This window comes from Salminus brasiliensis, chromosome 1 (genome assembly GCF_030463535.1).
Source record: "Salminus brasiliensis chromosome 1, fSalBra1.hap2, whole genome shotgun sequence".
In the NCBI taxonomy this organism is placed as follows: Eukaryota; Metazoa; Chordata; class Actinopteri; order Characiformes; family Bryconidae; genus Salminus; species Salminus brasiliensis.
Genome location: NC_132878.1, coordinates 71,540,886 through 71,554,812, shown reverse-complemented (window position 1 = coordinate 71,554,812; position 13,927 = coordinate 71,540,886). Strand labels below are relative to the sequence as shown.

At 43.1% G+C, this 13,927-nt stretch overlaps 1 protein-coding gene across 1 annotated transcript in view; it reads left to right on the top strand.

The window, feature by feature from the left end:
- The window catches only part of stau2 (staufen double-stranded RNA binding protein 2), a 107,653-nt gene that overhangs the window by 35,980 nt on the left and 57,746 nt on the right, over positions 1–13,927 (top strand). The window contains exons 8-11 of the mRNA XM_072688479.1: positions 2,961–3,173; positions 4,064–4,201; positions 9,182–9,310; positions 10,570–10,633. Coding sequence (XP_072544580.1) covers positions 2,961–3,173; positions 4,064–4,201; positions 9,182–9,310; positions 10,570–10,633 — 544 coding nt within the window. The remainder of the gene's footprint in view (positions 1–2,960; positions 3,174–4,063; positions 4,202–9,181; positions 9,311–10,569; positions 10,634–13,927) is intronic.

Here is a 13,927-nt window from a genome sequence, read left to right as displayed (position 1 = left end):
CATTAGTTGGATCCCTAGTTGGATCCCTGAAAACACCTGTTTGGGGGTAAAAAAAACACCCCGAATCGAACCAGTGTTTACACTGATCTACTGTCAGTCTCTATGATGCATTCACTAACACTCTATTAGTCCACCCCCATGTTCTCAATAAATCATTACTTTACCGCATTTACTTAACCAACACAAATTACTCCAAATTCTGTTACTCCACTCTCAATACTCCATTCCTCCACCCAATCTCCTTAGCGTCCTGTTACTTCACCCCATCTCCTCAACACCCATTACTCCACCACATCCCCTCAGTGTGCCATTACTCCTCCCCATCTCAACGCCCAGTTACTCCTCAACGTCCTCTTACTTCACGCTCATCTCCTCTACGCCCCATTACTCCACCCCCCCCTCTTATTTCTTCAACGCCCTATTATTCCAGTCCCGCCTTCTCAATGCACCAGTAGTCAGTGCTCTTCTCAATGCTCCATTACTCCACCCCCTTTTCTCAAAGCCCTATTACTCAACCATAATTTTTGGACTGCTGGCGGAAGCTGGGAAGCACCCTGCATTGCTGTGGGCCAAAAGAACATGCTAAAAACATTGCTGTGTTGCTGCTAAAAAAATGTAAATTAACATTGGAAGTGCTTTTCCAAAATGGAGAGAATTAATAAACGGAAGGGGATGATGTTAGACCTAGACTAGTAATGTTCCTTTTGGACAGGAATGTATAATGTGCCGAACTGCTTGAGTGGCAGACTTCATATAATGAATAGTAGTATAAGAGCTGAGTAAAGTAATGATTTGGCTGAACCTTCTTCAGAGAAATATGAGTAACCTTTGACCTACACTCCTTTAAGTCTTGTTAATAAAGTTACAGTAGTGGTTCTTTGCTGAATCGGAAACTCATCACTTTCTGCTTTGGTCTGAACTAAGGAAACCGAACCACAAGTATAAACACACACCTCCCTGGATTTCAGTCTGCTTTTGGAGACAACAAGGGGAAGTTTGTTCCACCACCCAGACACCAGGAGAGAGAACAGTTCTCCATCCGTCTTGGAGGATCTCAGGTCAAGCAAAGCCGTACTAGAATCTCAGGCGGCTTTTAAGTACAGACCTAGCTTTGAACATTGCCCTTAGGTAGGAAGGATCTGGTCAAATTCCAGCTTTGTAGGCCAGCATCTCTGTGGTAACAGTGTTGTTATGGTTACAGTGTGTGTTGCCTGAGCCACTTTTTGTGACACATTTCCATATGAAGCACACTGAAAGGAAACACAGCCTACTGAGATGCATGTGTGTTTTCTTTTTGCATGTGAAGAGGATTTATGTGATTGAGGCTGTAAGAGTGTTTGCTTCCTGTAACTGGAGTGTCCTCCAGTAGAAAAGATGGAATAACTTTCAAGTGTTTCTGAAAAAGAAGCTTGTGATAAAAAAACAACAAAAAAAAAAACCTTTCCAGTTAATTATAAAGCCATGAGGAGAAGCTCAAAGTGGAGAGTGGATTCTTATGTAACATTGGAGTGTGACGATCAAATCCTCTCCACATCAAAGCCTTGTAAATATTGGGTTATGGCATTCCATCAAGTGTGTGAGGAATGTACAAACTTCTGAGGTGTGTTTCTCCCCCAAATCCTCAGATTGAAGTCCAAATTGCTGAAGATGAATCTTCAGCTGAATCTTCAGATGAAGACTGATGACTCGCTTCACTTTTGTGTTTAACAATTTAGTGGCGTGGTTACAGTCACAGTGGGTCCGTGGAAGGGCTGTACACAGGTCCTTGAGTACTTGGCTAACTATTTGAGGTTCCAGTATTTAAATACTAGTTACTGTATTGTACAATGCAATAATAATGTGTGTTATTGTGTTATTAATATTTAGAATATTACCCTAATGATGACCTCAGTGTATATCCCCTCAATTGATATAATTTTAAATCACTTAATGAGAGACTAAAGAGGCAATGTGTGGTTGTAGTCGTATGTCTGTGGGATTTTACTCAGTGAAGGTCACACACGTAGTCTGCAGTGAGTTTCAGGCTTGTGCTCCAGCTCTCGTCATTGTGTGTGTGTGTGTGTGTGTGTGTGTGTGTGTGTGTGTGTGTGTGTGTGAGTGCCAGAGTGGTCATATGTGTGTGAGGAGAGGATGTGAGAGGAACTCTCAGGAGAGGGATAACTTTCACTGCAGAACGAGAGGGCCAGGCTCAGCTGGTGTGTGTGTGCGTGTGAGCGAGTGTGTGCGAGTGTCTGCGCGCGCACGTGTGTAATTCTATCCCCCCAGTGCTGCTATGTGACGCTGCAGCCTAGCTCACCTGCACCGCTGCAGTGTCACAAGAACTAATCATGACAGGTCTTGTGTGTCGCACATGTTCTTAAAAAAGAAAGAAATCTCCCAGAAGAACAAGATACTATGAGATCAGCCTAGAGGTACCATAGCAACTCCAGCACCATAGCAGCTACATAACACCATCCTAGCAACCACCTGAAGATACACATTGTTTGACCCGCTTATCAGACTCCTTGTCCCCTACCGCCTAAGGTGCTACAGCATTTGCCTAGTGAACCTAAAACACTAAAGCAAACACCCTAGCAACTACCATGGATACCTTAGCAATCACCTAAAACAGCTTTGTATTAACTGCTTGGTAAATCCCTAATAACCACCCAAGATGCTACAACATCTGCCTACCCAACCTGTCAGCCAGCTGAAGCACTAAAGCAACCACCTTGGATTGGATACCTTAGCAACCACTTGGAATAGCTGTATGAACTGCTTAGTAGAGCCCTAGCAATCACCTTGGATACCAAAGCAACCATCAGCAGCACACAGGAATTGGTCAAGCTGTGCAATCAGCTTTTCCTCTGGAAATCTTTTTACTTTTCTGGCTTTAATCATTTTTAGATGCGGAACGCCTCATGGCCCTGGCTTTTAGCTGGCTGTAGACTCACTCACTCGTTTTTGCCTGTGTCTTTTAGGTGCTGAAGGAGAGCGGCCCGCCGCATATGAAGAGCTTCCTGACCCGTGTGACCGTGGGAGAGTTCTCCGCTGAGGGCGAGGGCAACAGCAAGAAACTTTCCAAAAAGAGAGCAGCCTTCACCATCCTGCAGGAGCTAAAGAAACTGCCGTTTATTCCAGTGGTGGAAAAACCCAAACTGCATTTTAAGAAACGTCCCAAAACCATCCTGAAGGTACGCTGCGGCTGATGTTCTCATGTACAGTGGCTTGATGTGGACAAATTGTTAAAATGAACATTTTTAAAACATGTTTAAAACAAATGAGGACAAAGCGTTAGGTACAGTTACAGCATTCGTACAGTTCTTTCAGAATTGAGGCAGTGTTAGCAGATTAGCTGTCATTGGTCAACACTTGGAATACCTTCAGCAATAATTTTGATGGGTAGGTTTGGTTGCACTAAGTTATAAATCGATATTATTCCACTTAGTGGCCTACCTACAGCTAATGTTCACAGAGTAGGTTGCTACCTGAAAAATAGCGTCAGGCACCTTGTTGGCAAACTATCCAAATGACTTAAAAACACCAGAGTGACTCAACATGACTGTCCATGGTCATCACAACATAAGATCTGGGATAAAATTCACAAACCCTTTTTTTTTGCATTTCTTTGTGTCTCAAAATTCAGTGCAGAAGACTTGCTATTGCTGTGCTATTTTCCAGGAGCGTCCTAGCGTGCTAGTACTAAGCTAATGATGAAAAATGTGGTGTGTCAGTTCAGACACACCAGCGTATATTATTTTCCCAGTACTGATTTTCCATCAGTAGTGAATAAAGAAATGCCAGTACAATTGTATTGCAGTAGACATGTAAATAAGCCTGTGCGTGTGTCGCAGTCATGACAAAATAAACCAAGGACACTGTACTGTCTGTGTTGAGCTGCGGCGTGTTCGGGTCCTCCAGTTACAAAACACTAATTTCGATCCTTGGATAGGATATTCAATATATTTAGATGTCCTCAGACATTTCCCATCCATTCATAATCGAGTTGAGTCATTGTGAAGTCAGAGACTGACACTCCCAGGCTCAGTAACGGTGTAAAAGCTGTCCATTGTGTCTCCTGCAGACTGGGCCGGAGTATGGGCAGGGCATGAACCCCATCAGCAGGCTGGCTCAGATCCAGCAAGCCAAGAAGGAGAAGGAACCGGAATACATGCTGCTGTCTGAGCGAGGGATGCCCCGCCGCCGAGAATTCATCATGCAGGTACAACCCGGGACGGAGGGAGAAAGAGAGAGAGAGTGGAAGGGAGGTAGAGAGGGAGAGAGAGGGAAAAGGGGAGGGGGAGAAAAGGGTAAAGTTAAGAGAGGGAGAGAGGGGACAAATACTAGAGAAATGAAGGAGAGTAGTAGAGAGTAAGTAGAGAGAATAGTGGGATAAAGCTATAAAAAAAGAGAGAAATAGAAAAGTAGATTCTACCTAATAATGGGAACAGCCATCCTATGCGCGAATGACACTAGTGAGGCATCATGGCATCAACTGTATTTGGTGATGGAAGGTGTTAATTATAGAGAGTAACTGGTTCACAGTGGTGTGTCGATTGCACTGTACCACTTGCTGAAGTCATCGTTCCTCTTTGGCATCAGTGGCCTGTGGGGCACCACTGTTACGCCGCTGGGAGGCATTACATGTTTGGGTGTCCTTTCTCGAAACACTTTCAGTTCAGCAGCACAAAATTAGCTGTGTCCGAGATGCTAGCACCCTTTGCTCAGTACCTTATTACACCTTTTTTAACATCAGTCAAATCGCGTCCTTTGTCTGTGATGATTGCTTTGCCATCTGCTACAATGTGTGTGTGTGTGTGTGTGTGTGTGTGTGTGTGTGTGTATGTGTGTGTGTATGAATGTATGGGATAAAGAGAGACAAGAAATAGGCAGCAAGAAATGCGAATAAGGAAAGAGCGTATTGGTTATTGTGGGTTAGTTAGAAACGAATAAAAGAAGGGAGACACATCAGAGAGAGGAAAGATAGCAGGAGAGAAAGAATTGAATGAAGAAGAAAGAAGAGAAGAAGGATGGAATCAGAGAGGAAGGAACAAAAGTCTGTGTGTGTGTGTGTGTGTGTGTCCTGGACAAGCTCTGATAACCTCCCACTGTGTCTTAATCAGTGTGTCCGTCACCATCACAGGCTCTGATTACTGTTGACCTTCAGACACACACACACACACACATTCATGACATTTAGTTGTAGTAAATAAAGAATGTTACATTTTAACCCCTTACATATTTGCTAATAATTCTGCCTAGAAAGCTTGTTGAGCCGAGCAGCAGTAGCTACGAAAGAACGTTTGTGGGTGGAGCTTGGACAGAATTTACTGAATAACAAGTGTGCATAATAAGTAGGGGTGTAAGAAAATATATATGATATGTTGAAGTATCACAATATGCCTTTTTAATACTGTATGCACAGTAGCTTACATGAAACGATTACTCACATACAGTGGTTCACTTTACTTACATTATCACAATATATAGAACTCCTGCATCATGATGACTGTTGTATGACCAGGTTCTTTCCAATACACAGCTTTAATAGTCAGTTCAGAGCTTAAGGGGTTAAAGAGGTTAATTAAGTGGTGAATGATCTGGGGCAGCCTGCTTGTGTTTATGTGCTCTGTGGTTCTGCACAGTTTGTTTGTTTACTGCGTAAGTGTTTACATCCCTGTTCCTATTCAGTGAAATGGATTATTGTGGTGAACTCCATCACCCCCCTTCCATGTCCTGGCTCTGGCTAGTGCCCATGCGTTTACTGAGGGCCATTAAAGCTGAAATAGCAGCTGCCCAGCGTCTTTTCCGTTGATATCACTCTGACTCTACGTCACTCTGCAGGAATGCAGGCTCTAGCAGAGCTGCTCTTGAGAGATGGGAGGGAACCATACAGCCTTGGCTTTTATACACAGAGATTAGTGAATTTACTGCCCTGTGTTCTGAAAACAGGTTAAACTGGCGCCTCTGGACTTATTTTCCCTCCTCCGTTAGATTACGCTGCGTTTACATTATCACGTTCAACACTAATGAAGAACTACAATCTTCGTTTCTGTAGCTGGTGCTTCTGGCTAATTAGGAGTCACTTCCTTTCCAGAGGTCGCTGACAGTCAGCACAATGACCCAGAGCAGAATGACGGGGGTTGGGAGCTCTTGGTTAATAGAGTGAGGCACATTCCAAGCTACAAATGCACTATAAGGCCAAAGGGTTTGTGGACCCTCCTATTTATTGAGTTTAGGTGCTTTGGCGAAACCCATTGCAGATAAGTGTACAAATCTTCAGACTCCACGGGCAAGCACTGGCAGTAAAAAGAGCTGCCCTGCCCAACTGTAAGTGCCATAATTGTGAAATGGAAGCATCTAGGACCAATGGTAGACCATGTAAACTCTCAGAGCAAGACCACATTAAATGCTGGGGCGACTGCTCTCTGTTGCATCGCTAGCTACGGAGTTCCAAACTGCCTCTGGAAGCTACATCAGCACAGGAACCAAGCATCAGGAGCTTCATGAATGAAATGGGTGTCTCTGGCTGTGCAGCTGCAAAAAAGCCCTAAACCACAAAACCTCTAGACCCCTTAGCAGTGGAAACATGTTCTCTGGAGTCCTCAACCCAGCTGAAGACAACTGTCGGGTGGAAGTTAGAGCGCCCGTCACAAGACGGGCCTTCTCATCTAGCATTAGCACATGACCACACAAACACTCTTTGAAATGAATGGGCACAAATTCTCACAAACAACATATTGTGAAAAGCCTTCCCAGAAAAGTGGAAGCTGTAAGATCCACAAAGAGGGGGCAGCTCTAAATGAATGCCCGTGGTTTTAAAAAGGGATGTCCAACAAAGCTGGTGAATGTGTGATGGACAGATTTCCACATACTTTATACTATGCCACACATAGTGTAGCTTAATAGGTCACTGAGGTGCCTTAATGTGCAAATGTGTTTTGATGAAATATCAGTCATTATGGATTATTAGGATAATCTACTGATTATTCCGATAATGATTTGAGTAATCAGAGTGTACACAAGAGGCCAGATACTTAAGTGCACTTAACTGAACTAAAGCCAGTGATGGAGAGTCTGTAATACGTTACTTGTTAGGTCTATATTTACTATGTTCACTACATAAATACTTTTGAACAACAATGCAGCATTGTGTCCCTCTAAGTAGCTGCCTAGTACTCTGAAACCTTAAATAATTGATGCTGGCAATGCAGCACAATGCTTTAAGAAGATAGCAAAGTGTTTCAAGAAGCCGTTTTCACAGTTGGTAATTTAATAAAACAATGGCAGTTAACAGAAACGTTAGCAGTCAGGTCAAGAAAACTACTTCTAGGATTGCTAGAAAGGCAAATTACTGGATGAATGACTCTGGAGTGGTGGTGCACTGTTTACTGTGCAGTGACACTTGCACAAATATGACCTTAATGGAAGAGTCATCAGATGAAAGTGTTTCCTGCATCCTCCAAAACTTTTTTTTTTTATTTTCTTAAAGAAACTTCCAAACCTGATGCATTTAGTGCTGTTTGGAGAGGGAAAGGGTTCAGAATATCATGAAAGGAACACCTCGCCAACTGTTCATCACAGTGGTGTTGCTCAGTCATGCTTTGGGCTTGTGTTGCAGCCAGTGGCAAGGAACATTTTACTGGTAGAGAGAATAATACATTAAATGAAATGCCAGCAAATTCTGAAAGCTAATAATATAATAATAATGATAATTATCCTAAACACACCTCAAAATACACAATAAATCACCTAAAGAGGCAGAAGCTGAAGGTTACTTAAACATTATCAAAATCTGAGGAGGTCGTCTTTTCCTCACTTAGCGAGTAGGACAGTAATGAAAACCTGGGCCGAGGTGACACCAAATTTTTGCATGTGACTGTATATGACATTTAACAGACGTTAGTACTACAAACACTCAGATTCGCTTTGTGGGAGGTGGTGCATCCTGATTGGAGGAAGACTACTTCCGTGTGTGTGTGTGTGTGTGTGTGTGTGTGTGTGTGTGTGTGTGTGTGTGTGTGTGTGTGTTAATCCTCCCATTCAGATGAACACTGTGTCTTCAGTAATTCGTCTCTAACCAATTCTCCACGCTTCTTTCAGCGCTGCTTTACACACTGCGTGTGTGTTTCTTTTGTGTGGCCCAGTTGCTTCTAAAATTTCCACATTGTTTCCTCCCAGGCTGTCGCCATAAATACGTATCTGTTCACGGCTTCCAGCTTCACTCTGTTGCTTTTTGCCAGTTTTCTATTAAAAAAGAAGAAAACATTTTTAAAACTTGACGTAAACTTGACTTGTTTTTGTTTAACAGTAATCTGATTTTCAGACTTTTATTTATTTGGATTGTTCTTAAAAAATGCTGATATGCATGTGTTTGATGTGAGGTGAAATCACTACTGTTATACTCAAGACTATTATAGGCAAGCCAGTAGTTAAGTCTGAGTCAAAGACTGAGACTTTGTAGTAGAAGAGACTGAGTCATGGCAGAGACTTTGTGGTAGAAGAGACAGAGACCCTATTGTAGTCCAGACTGAGTCAAAGGCAGAGACTTTGTAGTAAAAGAGACAGGGACCCTATTGTAGTCCAGACTGAGTCAAAGGCAGAGACTTTGTAGTGAAAGAGACAGAGACCCTATTGTAGTCCAGACTGAGTCAAAGGCAGAGACTTTGTAGTAGAAGAGACAGAGACCCTATTGTAGTCCAGACTGAGTCAAAGGCAGAGACCCTATTGTAGTCCAGACTGAGTCAAAGACAGAGACTTTGTAGTAGAAGAGACTGAGTCAAGGCAGAGACTTTGTGGTAGAAGAGACAGAGACCTTATTGTAGTTAAATCTGAGTCAAAGGCAGGGACTTTGTAGTAGAAGAGACAGAGACCCTATAGTAGTCCAGACTATATCGAGGCAGAGACGTTGTAGTAGTCGAGACTGAGTCAAGACTAGACTAGACATGGAGAACATCAAGTCAGGACTGAATCACTGTAGTGTTAAAATGTCTTTATAGTCAAGTCCAAGTTGTCCGTTAAAGGGTCCATCACTATAATGCAGAATGCTTCAAAATTTATTAAGCCAAGGAAACCTTGTTCCAGTACTATATACAGTCTTTTGCTGAGAGTGTATTACGTGTTTATTGTTTACATATTACATCAAACATTTACGTATTATTTTTATATATAACCCATGGCCCCATTTTTTGTGTGTGTACAGGTTAAAGTAGGTGCTGAGGTGACCACAGGAAGTGGACCCAATAAGAAAGTGGCCAAACGTGCGGCAGCTGAGGCCATGCTGTTGCAGTTAGGCTATAAAGCTTCAACTGTGCAGAACTCGCCAGAAAAGGTCAGTGTCCATCCCTTACAATAAAACACCACTGTAATACACACCAATAAGCCACATTGCGATGACTCACAGATGAATTGATGAAGTGAATAGTCATGTCATGTCGTGACGGTGGTGCATGTGAACGTCTGGAGATATCTGATAGACAGTAACTGACCAGTTCTTGTAGTTGCTGTGTTGGACATGGGAGCAATTAGCTGCATCAAGACCTGAGCCACTTGAGTACCTGCTGATGGAGGCCCAAAGAAGGGCAGACCATGCACCAGCAACCGAGGCTCCTCAGTGCACAAGGTTGACAAAGACCATCTAATCTGGGCCAAACCGAAAGAAAACGTCTGCTGTGGCACCAGTCACAGAAATGTTTAATGAAGATCACAAGAGGAATGTGTCACAACACACAGTATGGCGCAGTATGGCAAGCATCTAACCTAAACCTCAGAATGATGGAAGAAGGTGGCCTGGTCCAGTGAATTCTATTTTCTTTTACATCACAAAGACGGCTAGGTGCGGGTGCTCCGTTTACCTGTAGGAGGCGCTGGAACAAGAAGTCAACGCAATGCAACATCCAGGACTCATCCAGGTTCTGCTGTAATATCTTGGTTTCAGATACCACAGATACAACCGTCAGAGGTCTTGTAGAGGGAGCTGTATTGGTGGCAGGCAGAGCATTAACAGTTATAAGACTTAGGCTCATTGGTAAATGCAAAGCTGTATTCCACCAGTTAATGTTTGAGTGGTGTTTGTTACTCTGCTGTGGCTGTTTGGCTCAGTCTGCTTCTCCCCTAATTCTCACCACATTCAATCCAAGTGTTCAGGCAGGGGGTGCCAGCGGCCTTCAATGGCAGGAATGGGAGAATGGAGTGTGTGTGAATGGGAGAATGGAGGGTGTGTGTGTTCTCGCTCGTACACACCATTCTCCTCAGCTCTATAGGATTTAGCTTCCTGTCCTCCCTCCCTGTGATTTCCTGGCGTGTGATTGGCTGCTTGGCTGCGATGTCTTAATCTAGTGGCCATTCTCTGTCTCTGGTGGGGTCAGCGGAGAGTGGCCTCTCCAACACACACTAAAAAGAGTACTTTATGCTTACTCCATCTCTTCTCTCTCTCTTTCTCTCTTTTTTTACTCTATCTCTGATTCCTCTCTTTTTCACTTTCTCTTCCCTCTCTCCCTCTCCTTCCTTCATCTCTTTTACTTTCTTCTTTCTCCTTCCTTCTACTTTCTCTCTTTTTTTCTCTTCTCTTCTCTTTTCTCTCTCTTTTAGCCACAGTTGGACAATAAAGGTTGGAATGGACAGAGGGCTGGTTTCCCCGAAGCGTCTGCGAACAGTAAGTGTGTGTTCCCCGCTGTGTGTCCTGCGGCAGGTGATACTGCAGTGTTTAATTTATCTGACAGATAAATCTCACACACACACACACACACACACACACACACACACACACACACACACACACACACACTGCTGTGGGGAGCCTGGCGATTTAGGAGATGTCCCCTATTGAATCAGACTGCCTTTATTTTCCTGTTTACAGCTATTATCTGCCACTCAGGATTACTTACTACACACACACTGACACGTAGGCACACACCCACATGGACACTCACAGCAGGGCTGTCAGAACACATTTCGTTCATTTAAAAGAATTCAGCAATCAAGAAAATTCTTTAAATACCAAAAATGCTATTTCGGTCCAGCATAACTTAATTATTACAGAGACATCAGATTTTTTTCTGCCTCTATAGAAATCATTGTTGCCTGTTAATTTTAGTGTTAATTTTTTATGACAAAAGTTATAAATTCCAAATATTAACAGTTCTTGTAATGACCATGGCTTGGTGTCAAAGGTCCTGTCACTCCTCATCAGTTGGCCTGTAGATGCTTAATGTGAATGCCCCATAAAATATGCCAAAAATCAGAAGAAAAACAAAGACAAAAAAAATAATAAATAAGACTGGGTAAATGAAAGTGAAAATGGCAGTGGGGTTGTTACGGTAGGCATTAGGATCGTTGTGATATGTGGTGATGTGCTGGTCCATGTGGCGGAGCGCATGGAAACATGTATGAACTGCTCCATGGAGATTAAAGTGGCACAGCTACTATGCCTGAAAACAAACAAACAAACGAACAAACGCCCACAACTTCCTCAATAATGTACACACCAGTTTAACTTCATTAACATGAAGCTCACCCTGTTTAATGCAGTAAAAAGAAAGCATTCAGCGGCTCCTGAGCCAGTGGTTGAGCTGTAATTGCAGAGCTCCCCTGCTGGTCAGCACCTAAACAGCACTACAGGGTTCAAAGAATAAAAAGGGAAATGAATAAAATGTGTTTGTGTTATTAAAGGACTGATGTGACTGTATGATTTGATTTACACTACTACACTGTACACTGTCAGTGTAGGTATTACACACAGTTATTACACTTATATATTAGTTATTAAGGATATTATTGCTGATGTTGCTAAACATTTGGATGACAATTAATTTCAGATATCGCTGAAATTTGCATGCTCTTTAAAGCAGATGTAACTTTAGTAAATAAGGACCATTTAAACACAACTAGTGCGTATGTTTCTAGTGTGTCTTGAGTAACGGAGAAGATGATGGGGAGTTATGAGATGGTATGTGTTCCTCATGTTGGGGTGCGTAGAGCTGGAGCGGATCCATTTTGCAGTTTTATCGCTGTGTTGCTAGGCTTGGTCTGCTCCCCCCTCCACTGTAAACTTTCCCAACCTCAGAGCTTTTACTGTCAGAGAAACGCCGCTAATTTACAGATCCTCTGCTTTGCCAGCAGAAGCTGCAGCCTCTTCACACAGTGCTGATATGATCCAGAGCCCAAAAGCAGTCAAAGCAGCTCTGCCTGGCGCTCCCACTCATTAAAGCGATAGTTCCTTTGCCACAGCTCTAGGGCGTCTAAGTCTGATCTTGATTCTGCATCTTTAATCTGTACCATAGCTCTTCTAGTCAGACCCAGTGTTATAGAGCCCATATTCAGAATCTTATATTTCCCCCCCGTGCTCCACGTAGGACATTTCTGTGGGTTTATGAACCGAAAAAGTCATAATTCTTTTTTATACACCTATTTTATGTTGTGGTTAATCTGACACGTATACCTGTAGTCCAGCTTCTGAAGGACTGACCAGAGAGCGAGCTTGTGTGGCCTAGCTACCACCTGTTTGGTGAATTTTCCTTTTGTTTTTAACCAAAACAGTGAAAAAGGCCCTCATTCAAAAGTATAGTCATTCCTTAGGGGTGTGGGGACCAAAGCCTGAATGGAAAGTGGAAAAGGGGTAAAATGAATGGGCAGAGCTAAACACCTGTAGACTGAATGTGGTCTAAACTGCTACAATCTGAATGTGGGCTAACCTGCTTTAGACTGAAAGGGGGGCTAAACTGGTATACACTAAATGATAGCTAAACTGCTGTAGGCTGAATGGAAGCTAAACTGCTGTTGGCTAAATGGAGGTAAAACTCTTATAGGTTGAATGGGGGTAATCTAGTTTAGACTAAATGGAAGCTAAACTGATGAATGTGGGCTAACCTGCTGTAGACTAAAAGAGTGCTAACCTGCTGTAGACTGAAAGAGTGCTAACCTGCTATAGACTGAAAGAGTGCTAAACTGCTGTAGACTGAAAGAGTGCTAACCTGCTATAGACTGAAAGAGTGCTAAACTGCTGTAGACTAAAAGAGTGCTAACCTGCTGCAGACTGAAAGAGTGCTAAACTGCTGTAGACTGAGAGTGCTAAACTGCTGTAGACTGGAAGAGTGCTAACCTGCTGTAGACTGGAAGAGTGCTAACCTACTGTAGTCTGAAAGAGTGCTAAACTGCTGTAGACTGAAAGAGTGCTTAACTGCTGTAGACTGAAAGAGTGCTAACCTGCTGTAGACTGAATGAGTGCTAACCTGCTGTAGACTGAATGAGTGCTAAACTGCTGTAGTCTGAGAGTGCTAAACTGCTGTAGTCTGAATGAGTGCTAAACTGCTATAGTCTGAGTGCTAAACTGCTGTAGACTGAATGAGTGCTAACCTGCTATAGTCTGAGTGCTAAACTGCTGTAGACTGAAAGAGTGCTTAACTGCTGTAGACTGAAATAGTGCTAACCTGCTGTAGACTGAAAGAGTGCTAAACTGCTGTAGACTGAATAATTGCTAACCTGCTGTAGACGGAAGGGGTGGAGCCAAACTGCTCTGGACTGAATGGTTGGAGCCAGACTGCTGTAGACTGAATAGATGCTCCACTGCTGCAGGTTGAATGGGTTCCATGTATGGATGGGATGTTTTAGAGCATGCACCATGCATACACACTAAAACAGGGTAGAGCATTAGGTTTTTTCATGATAGGATCGTGAGAAAAATGCGTCTGTGTGCGTGTGTTTTTACTTCAGTGTGCAAGGTATTGAAAAGAAAATTGCTTGCGTGGGTGTTGTTGGTTTGCAGTGGGACGAGGGGCAGATGTGTGTGTGTGTGTTGATGTTTGGTATCCGCACGCATTGCTCCATGGCGTTCATTTACATTTACATAAATCAGAGTATTTTTGTCGTTAGCTGGAAACGCTCCAGTTAAACACACGCACACAGGCACAGTGAGAGGGTGAAGGGGGAAGGATTTTATTGAGCAGTTATG